Below are 16,186 nucleotides of genomic sequence, written 5' to 3'. Positions count from 1 at the left end.
TGTCTAAATCAGCAATAACAGTAATAAAAGACAGTATTAATGTTTTCCAACCGAGATGCCAAATCTAATATGGCATGACATCGAATGACATCTCTCCTCCTTGCTTTCAAATTTGACAGCACCTTCAGATTTTTTTTAATTAATTATTAAATGCTTTTTATTAATTGTTTATTGGTTTAAAGCATTATCCTTTTATTTCTTTTCATTTCCAATGCAAAGAAAATACATATAAAATTTTATTTTATGTTTAAAATTTGGCATATCGGTTAGCGAATAAAACTTTAAAAGATATCAAAATATCATGTAAACCTTCAAATTTAAAATTTTATATCTCATTTAGAAATGGTCCAAGAGGCATCGGCTGTGTAGAGAGAGAGAGAGAGAGAGAGAGAGAGAGAGAGAGAGATGAGTATGGTAAGGGGCCAGCCAAGTCACGCCGACAGAAAGAAAGGCCCAAGTCCCAGTCTCCGGTCCGCGTCCAAGTACAACGATGAGGACAAAACATTGAGGAGGAGGGGAGTAGGGTTTTTCCCCTCCTTTTTTTGGTTCTTCTTCTTTCTTTATATTTGAACAATCATGATTAAAGTAGGTTAATATCTTATATTAATTTTTTATAAAAAAAAAAAAAATTAATACCTTATATTAATTTTTTATTAAAAAAATAAAAAATAAAATAGAGGATGCGAGAAGATTAAACGGAAGGAGATGAAAACAGAAGGAGACAAGAATCTTGAAGAGGAGAAGTGTTGTTCCTGTTCACTTCAGATGGTACAACTCGCGCAGTAGTAAGGGCAGGAAGTAGAAGAAGAAGAAGAAGATGACGATGAGAAGTAAAAGAGGAGGGCCCCACACTCCACCAAAAGTCCACATGGACCAATCCGACTCCGAGACGAAGAATGATAGTTAAAGGTATAAATTGGCGAGGATCGGAAGCAGCCTGAAACCCGAGAAGTCCTCTCCACTGTCGTCTCCGCCCCCTCACAGGGCTGCTTTCTCTCTATCTCACTCTATCAGTCTTCTCACCAAAGACCTCAACCAAACTAAACAAGATTGCGACAACTAATCAAAATCAAATGGCAGAGGGTGAATCCCCGTCGTCCGATTCTCTATCAGATCCATCCCTATCCCGAAACGTTTCCTTCAGTCGCCTCAACGCCCAGGCGGCGGAGTTCGTCCCCAATCGCAGCGCCACTGCGCACGCATCCGTACCGGCAGCGCCTCCTGCGGCTGTAGGTCAAGTCCACGTCTATCCTCCGCCGCCGCCGCCTTCGGCCCCCTTCCATGTCCCGATCCAGACCATCCCACCTCCTCCCCCTCCTCCTCCTCCTCCTCCTCCTCCTCCTCACGTGGTTCCGGTCCCAGTTCATCCGCATCATCACTTGCCGGTCCATTACCATCATCACCACCAGTATCATTACTCTGGATTTGGAGACCAGGAAGTGGCCGTGCAGCAGAAGCATCAGCATCATCAGCAGCAGCAGTGGGGCGAGCAAGCTCAGGCGGATCGTGTTTCCTCCTCCTCCAAGACTCACAGGCTTTCCGATGAAGCTACCTCCAAGATTTTGAATCAGGTTACTTGATAATTCATAGTCTGTCTGTCTGTCCCCAGCGCTTATTCAATCAAGTTATTGTTAGCTTCTTTTGTATTGGCCGAGATCCTAATGTTTGAATATCCAACACTAACAGTCGAGTATAAAGTACAACACAAACACGCACGTGCGTGTATTATTAGGATTACCTAAACCCTTGATAGGATATAGGAGCCTTAGGAGGATATCGTTAGCAATTCCAAACTCCGGTGATTTTTGTAAGTCGCCAAGTTGAGATTCAAAGAGTGTAATCTCAATTTCTTTTTAAATTTCACTTTGCCTGCCTCATATTGGTTTGGTTTGGCTTGGTTGGCCTAACATTAACATATTGGCATATTGCAGGTGGAGTATTATTTCAGCGATTTAAACTTGGCTACTACTGATCATCTTATGAGGTTCATAAACAAAGATCCTGAAGGATATGGTGACCTCTTCTTCTTTTCCTTTTCTCAATATTTTCTTATGCTTTCGAATGTGTTCTAGAGTTCGACTCAATATCCCTTGATTGAAATTTTATCATTATTAACTGTTTAATATTCACCCGGATATAGTGCCAATCTCTGTTGTTGCATCTTTCAAGAAGATTAAGGCCCTCATAAATAGTAATTCTCATCTTGCAACTGTATTGCGCAACTCTTCAAAGCTGGTGAGTTCGCACTTTTATATATATATGCTCTTGCTTTATCCTTCTCTCTAAAAAGTAAAAACATATTCCGCCTCACTCATGTATCAGTTTTTTCATCTGTCCTTTTGTTTTGATCTTTAATGATGTCATCTTTTGCAGGTAGTTCATGAAGATGGAAAGAAAGTTAGACGTCTGCATCCCCTCACTCAGTTAGATATGGAAGAATTGCAAGTAGGTTTTGCTTGTATTCAGTCCTATATACATTTTAGGATAAATGTTTTGGTTTGGGGCGTTGATTTATGCCAAGATTTTTGTGATTCGGTCTTTTAAGGAATGGTATTTTAAGCATATCAGGCAAAAGATTTATTTTTTATTTTTACAATACTCTGGTAAAGGCTCATTGTAAATCTGTGTTTCCTCTTATCATCTGATTTGCATTCTGATCTTCTGTAGTCTCGCATAGTTGTCGCTGAAAATTTGCCTGAGGATCATTGCCACCAAAACCTAATGAAGGTTTTCTCTGCTGCTGGGAGGTATCAAGACCACATTTCGTTCTAGATTTTTATTTATTTTTATATTTTAACTGAAGTGTTAAGTCCATGTAAGATTTGTTTTATTGATCCTAGAAGTCTATATAACGTTGAATTCTTCTTCGACAGTGTGAAGACAATCCGGACCTGCCAGCCACAAGGCTCCAATAGTGGTGCTTCCTCGGCATCCCGATCTGCAAAAGCAGATGGCATGCTTTTCAGTAACAAGGTATACATACAAACAAATGCACACTTGATATGGTTTGTGCTGGTATTTGTAGTTCCCTGCACTGAGTAAATAGTATATGCAGTGAATCGTTAATAGTAGTAATTATTGTTCCTATATAGTTAAAGGTTGGACAGAAGTATCTCATATCTGGACTCACTTATTTTGTAGTTACATGCATTTGTGGAATATGAATCCCCTGAGATAGCGGAGAATGCTGTAAGTGTTTACAGTGGTTTGACATTAATATGGTTTATGCCATGCCCATTACGTAAAATAAATATGCAAGTCTTATTTTGGTTAAAACATTAAATGTGCATTCCTATTGTACAGGTTGCAGAGCTTAATGATGAGGCAAACTGGAGGAGTGGCCTTAGAGTCCGTTTAATGCTTGGGCGAGCGGTATATGTCCAAAACTATGGCTCTTTCATCTTTGTTATTCAGTTCGGTTCCTAAAAATGTAGTTTTGGTTAAAATAAGAGGAACTGTGGGCTTCTTGGTAAAAAATTTCCATTTTCTACAACGAAGTTCAGTTTGCATTTTATTTTTCGGCTTCAAGTGTCAGATAATTTATGAACTTATGTTTCTAATTTTAGGATTGAAAAGTATACTTCTCAAATGTATGGGTGAACCAATGTTGCACAATAAATGTAGACATTAATTAATAGCATTTTATTCAGTTAATCATACGTGTGTTTGCTTGCGGAGTGTGTGTGATTGGTCCTATGCTATCTGACTGGATGATCTTTTAGTGTATTAACCTAGTTGATTTGGTGACGTGGATCAGTCTATGATGTGGTTCTGTTTGTTCCATTCTCATTTCTCAGTCAAAACCTGCTCAAGTGCGTGGGAAAAAGGGGCAGGATGGGGAAGTGCAGTTAGAGGAAGAAGATGCTTCTACCCCTGAACAACAGGCAAATGAGAAACAATCAGTAGATTCTTCCCAACAGTCTGATATCCATCCACATGAACACGAAGAGAGAACGAACTCATTGAAATATGTATGTCTTCTGTCGTGAGAATTGCATTCCGTTGATAAGCATTTACAGGTGCTAATTGGACACACTTTTTCACAAAATGGTAGCACAAGTATGGTACTGGAATGTTGGTTGGTTAGTTTTACGTTAGGGATGATAGTTATCCCCTTTTACTGATGTCAACCAACAAGTTCCTTGGGGACGGAAAAAAATAAAGAGTTAATACGCATCATACACATTCTTCACTAAGCTTTTTGATTTTATTTATTGTTTTTAATGATATCAACCCAAGTATCATAATCATTTCATCTAGCTTGAATTCAGCTTATTTTGGAAGCCCCAGCTATTACATATTCAATTTGTTTGTATATATCGTTTTATGTTTGTATCAATTTAATATTTTGCGTAAATTTTCTGTGCTAGGGAGAGGAGCATGGCAATGACAAGGAGGTTGGGCAGAGAAAAGGGCGTAATAAAGGCCGCGGAAAGGGGCGTGGGCGAGGTCAATACCATCATAATAATAATCGTGGAAATCATGCGGGGCATCCTCCTAACAGTTCAGTTGGGAGTATGGAGCATGTAGGTGTAACGAAGAAGCCTCCTGGGCCGCGTATGCCTGACGGCACAAGGGGATTTGCAATGGGTCGGGGGAAGCCAGTTACTGTTAATATCGCCTAAGGATTTAGGACTGGGGGAACTTGATAAGAGTTTTTTCTTTGGTATCTCTGGCTGAAAAGAACATGTTGGGGGGTGGGAAGGGAAACTATGCCTCTTATGGTGTGGGTGGTGTTTGATGGCAAAGGTTTTTATAAGGGCTGTCAATCCATATTGTACCGAGTTAAGGGTAATTAAGGGTGAACCTTTCATTATATGTCGATAACATCTTCCGTTTGTGTTTGTGTCCTGGGTTAAAGTTGAGGGAGGACGAGGATTCGGTTGCAAGTTACAAATTTGATTGCGTCACGTATATATTTTGGTGTTTTAAAAGAAAACCCGCTTTTCTTTTGGGTAAATATCAAATGATATTCTTTTTCACTTGTATTGTAAGTAAGAGGTCTGAAGTTCAATTCTCATTATAGACGAATTTGAATCACATTAATGCTAGTACATTATGAGGTTAAGATAATATTTTTTGTTAAAAACAAAAGAAAAAATAGTAGGAAAGAAATAATCAGTTTTTTATATTTGATTGTATAGATTATCAATGTTTATTATATCGTCGTTGAATCATTATTGCGTGTTGTTATGTGATCTTTAAGTCATCAATATATTATTAATATATCATTGTTGCTAAAAACCTATCATTTAATTGATCATTCATGGTAAATTTTGTGTCTTATGAGATTTTAGGGAGTTTGGAGCAGAGTAAATAATTAAGAAAAATGAAGTGGACAGCACTGACGGAAGTGAATTTTATTTATTTTTTTGTCAGCTACTGATGAAAGTAAATGGGCATCTACATTTCCGCCTAAATGAACCACACAAACACACTAGATACACAGAAGCGCAGCGGCGGCGGACTGGTGGATACAGTCTCGCGAGTCTTTTAGATTCAGGGGAGCCTGGAGTCATAGGAGCGAATCAGTAATGGCAGAGTCAATCACACCCATCCTTCCTAACAGTCCTAACCCTAATTACCAGGCCCCCGCAACTGGAACCGTTCCTCCTTCTCCTCCACCGTCATTGCCACTAGCTGGATCACCACCGCCGCCGCCTCCGCCAGCCGCAGCTTCGAGGACTCCCGTCGTATTCAGCTTCCCCAAGAGGCCTTCGGTTCGACTCACTTCCGAGTTCGACAGCGACTCCTCCGTGTTCTTCCACAAGGTCTCTTGCAAGCTGCTCGACAGCCTCGCCAAGCTGAAGCTCTCCTTCAGCAACAACCACAAGGGCGAACTCTCTCCGCCGCAGTTAACATTTGTCTCCAAGAACCTCTCCGTTCACCACAACTTCGAAGATCAATCTACACTCATCAACGGCTCCGTCGATGTTGGCCCGAGATTGCTTCTCCGTGCTAGCCATCATCTCCAGGTTACCTCCTTAATCCCTTTTTTTTCTAATGTAATGTTGTTATGTAATTGTTGAGACCATCCCACATTCAATCTTAGGGGTGTAAACCTTACTAAAAACATTACAATCTAACACCAATTTTAACTAGACTTTAGCATCTTCGTGTCCCTGTTTATATTTCTCAAAGCTTATTGGCATGAACAAGTTGACTCATTCTTCTCTCATGTCTAAATGTCATGATGTTCTTAGGCACAAGAAGGAGAGGCTACCGTGGTTGCGAAGCTTGCTGACCCTGGCTATGCACTTGAGCTCTCTTCTCCTGTTCCTTATGTTGGTTTGGTAAGTACAATCACATGATATCTGTAGTATAATGATGTTAGGACACCCTTGTTTTGAATTGTCATCTACCGTTCCATTTAAGTATAACTCCAACAAGGCACAAACAAGACCATTATCTTGGAATTCTACTGCTGCGACGAGCCAGTAGTGTTTCAAACTTGTTTCTGTTGTCACACATTGATCTGTTTAAACTTTTAAGACAGACTTCAGCATTCATGAATTGGATTGTTGAATTACAACACCCTATGGCATATTTCCAGAATCATCATTTGGATTTCGGAGTTGGTGTTTTTCTTCTTTGATGTATACTTCACAACATACTCTGTGTTGTACTCTCATTTTATTGAATGCTTTGTTTCTTTTCCAAAAAAAATTGTCCTTTTATGACATCGTGCTGCATTAAATTTACCAAACAGAAAATAATTTATTAGTTTCATGTTACTTCTCCACTCCAGAATTGTTACTGGCACTCCGAAAAATCTAATTGTGTACTCTAAACTTTCTATATTTAGAGCAAAATTTTTTTTACCTTAATCACTATTCTGATGCAGCAGCCGAAAGCTACCCTAAAGTTCCCCCTGGGTGAAGTTTCTGTCGAGGAGAAAGAAGAAGAGGAGAAGCAGAGAATGTTATCAATTAATGGAATAGTAAAAGGCCAAATTTTGAACGGGTTGTGCACTGCTCATTATGCAGATGAAGATTTGAAGTTGCGGTATTTATACAAGGTGGGTCCCTATCAGTTACATTTTTGGGTGTTTTTCAATTGCACAGGATGGATAGCTGGGTCCCTATCAGTGCCGGAGCCAGAAAACCAGATCAGGAGGGGCCTTTAATCCATAGAAAGATTAGCCTTTGAAATATAATTAATGGGAGAAAAATGAAAGGTTTTGTTTTTTGTATTGGCATGAAAATTTTTAATCAAACAAGAATGGTGGAGCTTTAAATTTTGTAGGAAAAACCTAGTATTGAAATGAATATATCATAAAAACAAAACTTTTTTACAAGCTTTGATAAAAAAAATTACATTAGAGTCGTACAAAAATTTAAAATCACAACTTAAAATTAGATTTTGCTCTAGACTGTATAGGCCTTTTTTTTTTTTTTTTATATCAACTAGCCAAAAAAGAGAATATGGTTTATATATATATATAAGACTTAGTTTTAATATGGTAAAAAATAAGGCAAATTATAAGAACCCTTTTTTTCTTTCAGTTTAAAAAAAATCTATAAAAAATGTTGGACCGCTAGGAAGGCTCGAACCCGGGCTATTTGGAATTGCAAAATCCCAGTAGCCAATGAGCCACATGCTCATTTTTGTAAAATCTTGCAGAGAGTACTTACATAAATGAATTTTCAGGGTAGGCCTGGGCCATCACTGGCTTCTTTGTGGCTCCGCCACTGGTCCCCATCAAGGATAAACAGAAAAAGGAGGGATGGCTGGGTTGTGTGAATGGTGCAGCCCAGATGATTTTTTGCAAAAATATTCAGTCTCCTGATAGCTGGACGAATGCTTTTCCATCATATTGGTGTTTCGTCTCTGTGATCTTTTCTGATAGCTTTGGACTTATTACAGGACGAGGAGTTGTCTTTGATCCCAACCCTTTGTCTGCCTTCGAATGCATTGTCATTTGCTTTCAAGCGTTGGTTTGGTCCTTCTGACAAGTTGAGGTTACAAATCTTTCTTTTTCCTTCCATCCATTCTTAATTTTTTTATTGCTTTGTTTCTTTTATTGTTTTGTTTGTTGGATTCAGATGTAAACATAGAAATATTTACATGAAACAAATAAGGTGCTTTGTATTTGGTGCTTTACAAAATCCACTCATGTTGAGTTGGCCAATGACCATATCATGTTTCATGGTGTGACTGTTATCTGCTTAGTATGATCAATTTATGCATAGAATTTGTGAAATTGTAAAGTGAATCTTGTCTTCAATATTTTTCTTTGGAAGTCTTCAATAGTTAATTGGTGTAGCAAAAATTATTCTTGAAATGTGTCCTTCAAGAATTTGAGCATAATGAAGGGAGAAATGGATAATTATAGTTTGCATTGAATATTACTTTTCAAAATAATTGGACCATGCGAGTATTTTGTTTAAGGTTGTTTTTCAAGCAGTCATGTATCTGCACATTTTGTCTCCAGTCATCTATTTGTTGACTGTTTGAAGAGTTTTATACTTATTTTGATGATTTCATCTCCAGCTACTGGTACAATTTTGATTCCAACTACTGGAGCGCAGTATACAAGCACACATATGGCAAGGATTTGAAACTTAAAGCTGGTTATGATTCAGAGGTGCGCCTTGGCTGGGCATCTCTTTGGGTAAGTGCTTATATGAATCGAGTTTTCTAGAAGTCGTATGAAAAGGGAGAATCTCATGAATAATCAAGGAAACCAAGTAGATTATTTCAGGACAACAAGAAAGGCCTTTTTTAGTTTTCTTCCATTGTTGCACTGGAAAAGGGAGTTTGGCAGGAAACCCTTAGGATATACACGGAAACTATTAATAACACATATTAAGTTAAATGGTAAGAAAACTTTATGTCAATGAAGATTTCTTTCAAGTGTTGATCGCATGGTAAAATTGTTTCAAAACTTAGGTTTACGAAGTAAGTGCCTCACGTGTTGAGTGCACGTAAGCTGTCAAACTGTTTGCTATGAAGAAATGATGGGAAACATGATTATGGTTGTTTCAGGTTGGAGATGAAGGCGGGAAAGCAAAAACAGCCCCGATGAAGATGAAAGTTCAATTTATGCTTCAAGTGCCGCAAGATGACATTCAATCATCGGCTTTGATGTTCCGGGTTAAAAAGGGATGGGACATATAATAGTCATTTTTGGTTATGGGATGATATGGTGTAGTGCCCTTTTATGAACATTCAACTGCAACTCTGGTGGTTTGATATCATATGAATATGATAGTGTAGTTTCGATACACAGAATGTGCTAATCGAATGACATGCTTATTGCTGTAATTGCATTAGTTGATTTGTATTTACCGGTTGAAATAATACTTTGATAGTCAGCAGATGACGGGCAGCCCAAACTGAAAGCTGAGATGATCTTGGAAAAGTGTTTATTTATTAAGCAATTGGGTTTAGTTCACACAAACCAGTTGGTTCTTGATGAGGTTGTTGCTGGATCAGATGCTAAAGAAGGAAGTGGCCAGGATTGTCATGTGGTCCTTCATGTTTGTCTGCTCTGTCGTTCCAGCTCAAGATATTACCTTTGCGAGAGATCCATGTGAAATTCACAGCACGTACATGAAACCGGAGATTCATATTATGTTTAATGAAATTCTTGTGAGACATGAAGCTGCATTGATCGCAATTGGAGCGGATTGTTATATTACTGTCCCGATGGGTTTCTCGGAAACAATTGACGGTAAACTACATGCCTTTTTACAAGCTCATCTTCTACGCAATGAGAATGTCACTTGTTATACGAACAGGATCGGTCTACTAAACAAGGAGGGAGCAGTTAATCACGTACTGTCATGCTATTAAGTTAGACACATGGCAGCTGTAGTGTCATCGACATGGTAGATAGGTCTCTCTCTGGTTCAGTTGGGTTGTGCCGTGCGTAGGTCAAAATATGCAAAGAAGGAAAAAAGGGTAAGAATTAAGATGATAATAAAAGTTGAAAAGCCAAAAAGCGAATGAAAAGAGAAAAAGGGGAAACGAAAGCTTTATTGACAAAATTCTGTTCCATTTCACAATTTCCAATTTTCTGTATTTTATATATATATAAAATCAAATAAAACAGATATCAAATGTGGGTGCTCGCTCTTATTCGATTTGTCCTTTTTGTTTTTGGCTTTCCAAATTCCAATTGGAGGAGGATATTAAAAGAGAGGAGGAATGTGAGAAGCGCAGAAAGATAAAGAAGCAGCAGAAGCAAGCAGCAGCTGGCAGCTGCCCACCCCCACCCCCACCCCAAAGCAAAAGCGCAAAAGCTGAAAGAAAGCGCCTTTGAGGAGGAATGGCAACACCCTTGCCTTTGAGGCTCTTCCAGCCTCTCACCTCCATTACTCCCTATCCTTCTTCTTCACACTTCCACTGCAAGTCCTTCAAATCCTTTCACTCTGCAAGCCCTAATTTCAATCTTTCTTCTCTCTCATCTCACAACCACTCATGTACTCGACAAAGGACAACCACTCACTCCGAACGGAAGGTATCTCTCTCTCTCTCTCTCTCTCTGCATATTTATATGTTCGTTTTCAAATCATCAGCTTTTTTGTTAATTCTGAGATATTGGGTCTTGTTTGTTTGTGATGAAAAGATAGAGTATTTTTTGGGCTTACAAATCCTCATCCTCATTTTCTGGAATGAGCTTTCTATAATGAGATGCTTTTGTTCCTTCATATAGATATAGTAATCCAAATTTTCCTTCAAAGTTGGGTCCTGTTTGTATTAGTGCTTCGCGGGTCTCTTTGTTATCTCAAAGAGGCTGCATCTCTATAATTTCGAGCTCCATTTGCCTTAAACCGGTTTCAATCCTGTAAAAGCATGTGACTTGGACTTGTATGATTACCACTCTTCGTGGGCAGTTGGTTTTCACTAATGATTTACTACCAGGGGTCTGTTTTTCTTTACTCGTATAGTGGCTTTGCGGACACTTGAGAAGAGATCAATATATAGATAGTCGATCCAATGAAGACGCCACAGGTGCGAGTATGTTTGGTTCCGATGAGGAAGTAGGCACCCAAATCCCAACCCAGGCTCAATCTGTTGTCGAAGGATCAGGGGCAGTTATGGTTTCAGAGTTTAGACCAGTGGCCGATGTCGATTATCTACAGGTGCGTGATTATTCTTCAGTTTGGCTTCTTTCCATTTTGTTGACTCAATGCATATAAATGTAAATCGTTTCCACGAGGATTGACTTACAAAAACCTAATTCCAATCACCCAGATTTTTTTAAAACCATATGTTTACAGGACTCTTAAGTAGCCTATCTCTTGCAGGCCGTGCATGCTTTGTCTTTAAGTGTTTCTTTATTGCAACTTGAAAGCACTCTTCCTATATTATGCAACATTATCTGCAGGAGTTATTAGCCATTCAGCAACAAGGACCCAGAGCAATTGGTTTCTTTGGGACCCGGAATATGGGATTCATGCATCAAGAACTTATTGAGATTCTCAGCTATGCAATGGTTATCACTGTAAGAACTGTAACTGAATGAAATTATACATCTGGCATTTATGAGTACGTATGAAGCTATCAGTCATTTGACAATACTGGACCTTTTCAGTTTATGTTGAATCTGAAGGGATCAGTGACCTTGACTTGTGTGTTCCTTAACCTCGTGTTTGCAGAAAAATCACATATATACATCAGGGGCATCCGGCACTAATGCAGCTGTCATCAGGGGTGCTTTAAGAGCAGAGAAACCAGAGCTGCTTACCGTAATTTTGCCCCAGAGTTTGAAGAAGCAACCACCTGAGAGCCAGGAATTATTGTCAAAAGTAAGAATTTCTTAAAATGACATTCCTTAAATTTTGCGCTTCATCTATTTTGCTTTTTACTAGATTTTCTCATGGTATTCACATAATCGCAGATGTCAATTGCTTATTGTCTCATAGTTGACTCTGAGTTTAGATTTTTGCTCCTCTTTTTGCTTTTTGGATTTTCTTGATGCTATTATTTGTGTACGGTGGTTTCTCTAACCACAATGGAAGGTGCTTTTGTAGCTCTATGCACTATGACCTTGCCCTCTGCGTTGTTCTTGGTTATCTATCGAAGACGAAAAACTCATATAAGACCTTGTCTGTTTTTCATCTTTCCTTTACTCAAGGAAGATTTTCATTCATCTGCCTACGCGCTCAAAATTTTCATCCATTTAAATTTGTTTGGGTATGGTTTCATTGCAGTCATTTCCTTGTTAGGGAACATTTAGGAAAGCATCTAGTATATAGCTTATCACCGTTTAATGAAGTGATTTGAAAATCTCTCCAGTAAATTGCCCTTTCTATTGTATTTAGTTTGACAGCTAGGTATTACCGTATTAGGATGAAATTGGGTGTGCTATTTCTCCATATTCTTATGTTAGGAACTTAGGACTACTGTTCCTGCAATTTATTACTATTGGCATTACAAGAGTAGATCTGCAGTACAATGCCTCAGAAAATGAAATTGAGTTGGCGGCTATTAATTTAGTTAGAAAGTGATTGGGTACATATAACCTTGAACAGAATTTAATGGATTCCGAGTGCTCAGAGTCTTTCTTCTTGTTATTTCAGTAATATGTTTAGTAATGATACCTTGTTTCCCACCACCCGACAAAGGAAACGCAATGTTGTTATTGTAATTGATAATTTCTTGGGATTTTCAGGTCAAGAATGTGATAGAAAAGCCTCAAAATGATCATCTACCACTGATAGAAGCGAGCAGGTTGATAGTAGTTCCACTTTTTACGTTCAGCATAGCCTTCATGATGTTATACGATTGGCAGATATCATTTCTGTTGGAGTGAATTTGTTTTCATGACTTGATGTTGAACCTGTAGGTTGTGCAACATGAACATCATTTCACATGTACAGCAAGTTATATGCTTTGCGTTTCACGACAGTAGATTGCTCATGGAAACTTGTCAAGAGGCCAAAAATCTCCGTAAAATTGTGACTCTCTTCTACCTGGATTGAACACCCCCATCCCCTGTTCATGCTGTCCATACATTTTGAGAGAGAGAGAGGGAGTGAGAGCGCCTTATATTTTTGTTTGTATCAAATTAGATGGAAGCGACCGAACCACATGCCTTTGTAGAATGAAATAGTGAGGGAGTTAATTATTTTGTTAATTCCGTGATTAGAAGAGGTGTATTCTGTTTAGCATATATATATTTGTTTAGGTAAATTACACAAAATTATCTCAACTATAAATCTGAACTACAATCGCATACTTCATGTTTTAAACATTACAATGTCATTCCTCAATTTATAAATTTGTTGTAATGTTAGAACTTCGTTACTTAATCCGTTAAAGTCACCGTTAAATGATACGTGGTAAATATAGGATTCATATTTTTCTAACGTTAGAGACCATGTGAATAAAAAATTACAACTATAAAATAAATAAATTAAAAAATAACTAAAGAGGAGTGGGCCCGCCCCAACACCTCACCCTTCTTCCCCCTCCGTATGCTCTCCCTTCCTCCTTTTTCACGCTGCAACAGCATCCCCAGTGCAGCCCTTCGGCAACCACGGCGACGGCGCCGCTTTATTCAGCCACCAACAACTCCAAACTAATATTCTTAGAATCCTCTCTTCATATCAAGTCCAAATCTTTATCTTATTTCATCAAATTCGAAGTTGACAGGTTTGAATTTCAGATTTAGGTCGCGAAAGTTCTTGGGTTTTCCGGTGGATTTGCTGGGGTTAAAGGTGGTCAATATCTCTGTTTTTATGGGGCTTGTGGGATTTGATGACTATCCAAGTGAGAAAATAGGGTTGGTATTATTCTGAGGTTTTATGCTTTATTACTGTTAGGAATTGTTAATATGCCAGCTGGCATTTAAAAGTGTAGAAGCTATATAAAATGAGCCCAGCTCCCTCAAATGTAGGAGATCAGAATTTACCCAAAAGAAATATAAACAAAAACAAATCAGGAGCTCTGCTCTCTCTCTTCCTTCCCTCTCCCTCTTTATCCTCTGTGTTACAGGTTGATTAAGGGAACTGAGAATTGGATCTTATCAAGTATCAGAACCCGGTTGAGATTTTGCAGAAATCTGAATCGGGTCTGTGTTGAGAGGGATTAGATCAGGTCTGGGTTGGGATGGTGGGGCTATGGGTGGGGCAGTGGCGGTGAAGGATTTGGGAAGGGATCGTGCTGGGGTTTTGGGGAAGAACGGAGCATGCGGCTGCTGTTGCAGCTTGAAAGGGAGGAAGGGGGAGAATACGTGAGGGGGAGAATGGTTTATTTTTTGGTTTTATTTTTTTATCTACATGGTCTTTCATGTTAGAAAAATATATATCCTATATTTGTCACGTCATCATTTAACGGTTAATTTAATGGATTAATTATTAGAACTCTGACATTACAACGAATTTATAAATTCAAGTATGACATTGCACTGTTGAAAACATGAGGTATGAAATTATGGTTCGACTCATAGTTAAGGTAGTTTTGTATAATTTATCTTTTTTTTTTTTTTTGTTTTTGACTTAAAAAATTAAATAAAGAAAATTTATGCGTCGCAATAAATAGTTACTGATTTTATTTATACGTCTCAATAAATAATTCTTGTTTTCAAATGATCTATAAAATTCTCCTTGTGCATACAAAATATCTTGCGGAAACTCAAACAAGCGTTTTTCACAAAAAATGTGAACAATAACTCACGATTTTTAATTGGTTTTGCAAATTTGTATAAAAATGATTGAAAAAAATATATTAAAAGAAAAATGTTTTCCTGGAACTTCGCCGTACCAATGCAATTCATGGTGGATATTTCAAAAATGTCTTGATCGACAGAACTTTGTTATGGCTAATGGCTGTTTTTCGGTCCCACAAATATTTTGTGTTGATTTATCAGTTCCAAAACTAAAACATCAAGTGAAAAGCAGAGAGTAAAAGAAAATCAGGATTTACAAATGTTAAAAGCAAATCAAGAAATATGTTCTCAAATATTTTTGGAGCTCTCCAACTCCAAAGTCCAAGTTCAAGTTAGGATCACACTGCAATGACAGCATCCCCTTGCTTTATATTGGATGGTCTTCTGCCCCTCCCTCAGCCACGACTAAAACACAATATTATCGAGGCCTCAGAAAAATATAAATTTGAGTACCTGTTTGAAAAAATGTGAACAATAGCTCACGGTCTTTAATTGGTTTTGCAAATTTGTATAAAAATTATTGAAAAAATGTACTAAAAGAAAAATGTTTTCTTGCTTCGGAAGATGGAAAAAAAGTCCGAGAAAAAAATATCACTTTTGGTTTCAAATCACGCCAACTTAATTATCATGTTTTTATATATGAAATACGCACAAAAAGGAAAAAGAAAAAAAACTGGACTGTTATGGTGTAAGGATACAGGAATGTGACTGCGGAGAAATCTCACCATCCTCAGCCTTCAAATAAGTAAACATGATTAAATCCACAAAGTAACGTGCCTGATAAATCTATTGAAAATGTCAAGAAACCGATATCACAGAAAACAGTGATTTAACAGATAATCTGTTGAAGAGAAAAGAATTAATTACCGCACCAGGTTTCAAGAATACGGATAGGAACCTCACCTTAACACGATCCTTCAAGTTCTCAAGCATATTATACGAAAACCATCCGTCTTAGACTACAAATAAATAGGCTAAATTCAAAGTTAACCAGCGTTTAAATTTTAATGGCCCAAAATAAAAAGAGGAACAGTGAGTTTACATACTTCATTTCACTTGAGATTCTCACAAAACATCCTCAAACATTTAAAAGTTATGTTCAATCGTACTTTTGTATCATACAGGTTTTATGGAATATGCAAATAGATGAACTTGCATGGAAAACTGACAACACGTCTTGATTCTAGAAACTCACGGAGCAAGTTGTCTGAGCTGCAGGCTTCCTTATCTGTTCTTGAATGTAATCATCACTAAGTGCAAATAGTTGCAATGTTGTATGCCACTTTAAGGGAACACTCGCAATGCACAAAGATCCTCCCATCTACGCTTTAGTCTGCACGAGTGACCCCCAAAAGAAAAAGAATTAAGAGAACTTTTTCACATAGAAAAATTGTTATTTACTTAAAAACTGGAAACTAGAACGAGTAAATTTGATTTTCAAAGCTAGCACAAGTTGCAAGGTTCATCTTGAGTATCCTCCAAACAACGCATGGAGAGAGACATAATTATCAACATTGATAGCATGAACTAAAAATGAACGATAGTACAGAAACTAGGGCATAAATA

General features: G+C 38.0%; 3 protein-coding genes across 4 annotated transcripts; all 3 read left to right on the top strand.

Annotated features, from left to right (window-relative positions):
* The first annotated feature begins 666 nt into the window (after positions 1-666).
* On the top strand, positions 667-4,988 carry LOC137748305 (la-related protein 6B). Its single transcript, XM_068488441.2, has 10 exons — positions 667-1,571; positions 1,932-2,013; positions 2,141-2,235; positions 2,374-2,445; positions 2,668-2,747; positions 2,874-2,973; positions 3,142-3,189; positions 3,304-3,372; positions 3,798-3,971; positions 4,371-4,988. Exons 1-10 carry the CDS (start codon positions 1,074-1,076, stop codon positions 4,623-4,625), a joined length of 1,473 nt encoding a protein of 490 aa, XP_068344542.2. The 5' UTR covers positions 667-1,073; the 3' UTR covers positions 4,626-4,988.
* A 10-nt stretch (positions 4,989-4,998) lies between these two features.
* Positions 4,999-9,643, top strand: LOC137748306 (outer envelope pore protein 37, chloroplastic). 2 transcript variants are annotated; one of them, XM_068488442.2, is made up of 6 exons: positions 4,999-5,975; positions 6,204-6,293; positions 6,845-7,018; positions 7,867-7,961; positions 8,494-8,614; positions 8,989-9,643. In XM_068488442.2, the coding sequence occupies exons 1-6, from the start codon at positions 5,535-5,537 to the stop codon at positions 9,118-9,120; spliced, it is 1,053 nt and encodes a 350-aa protein (XP_068344543.2). In that variant the 5' UTR covers positions 4,999-5,534; the 3' UTR covers positions 9,121-9,643. The 2 variants fall into 2 exon arrangements, with proteins under 2 accessions (XP_068344543.2, XP_088546290.1); XM_088690164.1 differs by having other exon boundaries at positions 5,412-5,975; positions 6,848-7,018.
* A 482-nt stretch (positions 9,644-10,125) lies between these two features.
* LOC137748307 (uncharacterized) lies at positions 10,126-13,153 on the top strand. The gene is made up of 6 exons (XM_068488443.2): positions 10,126-10,465; positions 10,896-11,090; positions 11,336-11,452; positions 11,607-11,756; positions 12,623-12,681; positions 12,797-13,153. The coding sequence occupies exons 1-6, from the start codon at positions 10,274-10,276 to the stop codon at positions 12,930-12,932; spliced, it is 849 nt and encodes a 282-aa protein (XP_068344544.2). The 5' UTR covers positions 10,126-10,273; the 3' UTR covers positions 12,933-13,153.
* Positions 13,154-16,186: the final 3,033 nt, after the last annotated feature.

The sequence above is a fragment of the Pyrus communis genome, chromosome 2, assembly GCF_041283825.1.
Source record: "Pyrus communis isolate YQ-2024b chromosome 2, ASM4128382v1, whole genome shotgun sequence".
Classification (NCBI taxonomy): domain Eukaryota; kingdom Viridiplantae; phylum Streptophyta; class Magnoliopsida; order Rosales; family Rosaceae; genus Pyrus; species Pyrus communis.
Note: the sequence above shows the minus strand (reverse complement) of the source record. Positions and strands in the feature narration are given on the sequence as shown.

What these genes read in the sequence shown, in the direction of transcription:
- LOC137748305 (XM_068488441.2), top strand. Translation starts at nt 1,074, where the DNA reads ATGGCAGAGGGTGAATCCCCGTCGTCCGATTCTCTATCAGATCCATCC. An exon ending in CAAAGATCCTGAAGGATATG is followed by an intron (nt 2,014 to 2,140) that starts GTGACCTCTTCT and finishes ACCCGGATATAG; the next exon opens with TGCCAATCTCTGTTGTTGCA. An exon ending in TAGATATGGAAGAATTGCAA is followed by an intron (nt 2,446 to 2,667) that starts GTAGGTTTTGCT and finishes GATCTTCTGTAG; the next exon opens with TCTCGCATAGTTGTCGCTGA.
- LOC137748306 (XM_068488442.2), top strand. Translation starts at nt 5,535, where the DNA reads ATGGCAGAGTCAATCACACCCATCCTTCCTAACAGTCCTAACCCTAAT. An exon ending in CTGTTCCTTATGTTGGTTTG is followed by an intron (nt 6,294 to 6,844) that starts GTAAGTACAATC and finishes ATTCTGATGCAG; the next exon opens with CAGCCGAAAGCTACCCTAAA. An exon ending in GGTCCTTCTGACAAGTTGAG is followed by an intron (nt 7,962 to 8,493) that starts GTTACAAATCTT and finishes TTTCATCTCCAG; the next exon opens with CTACTGGTACAATTTTGATT.
- LOC137748307 (XM_068488443.2), top strand. Translation starts at nt 10,274, where the DNA reads ATGGCAACACCCTTGCCTTTGAGGCTCTTCCAGCCTCTCACCTCCATT. An exon ending in GCCAGGAATTATTGTCAAAA is followed by an intron (nt 11,757 to 12,622) that starts GTAAGAATTTCT and finishes TGGGATTTTCAG; the next exon opens with GTCAAGAATGTGATAGAAAA. An exon ending in CCACTGATAGAAGCGAGCAG is followed by an intron (nt 12,682 to 12,796) that starts GTTGATAGTAGT and finishes TTGAACCTGTAG; the next exon opens with GTTGTGCAACATGAACATCA.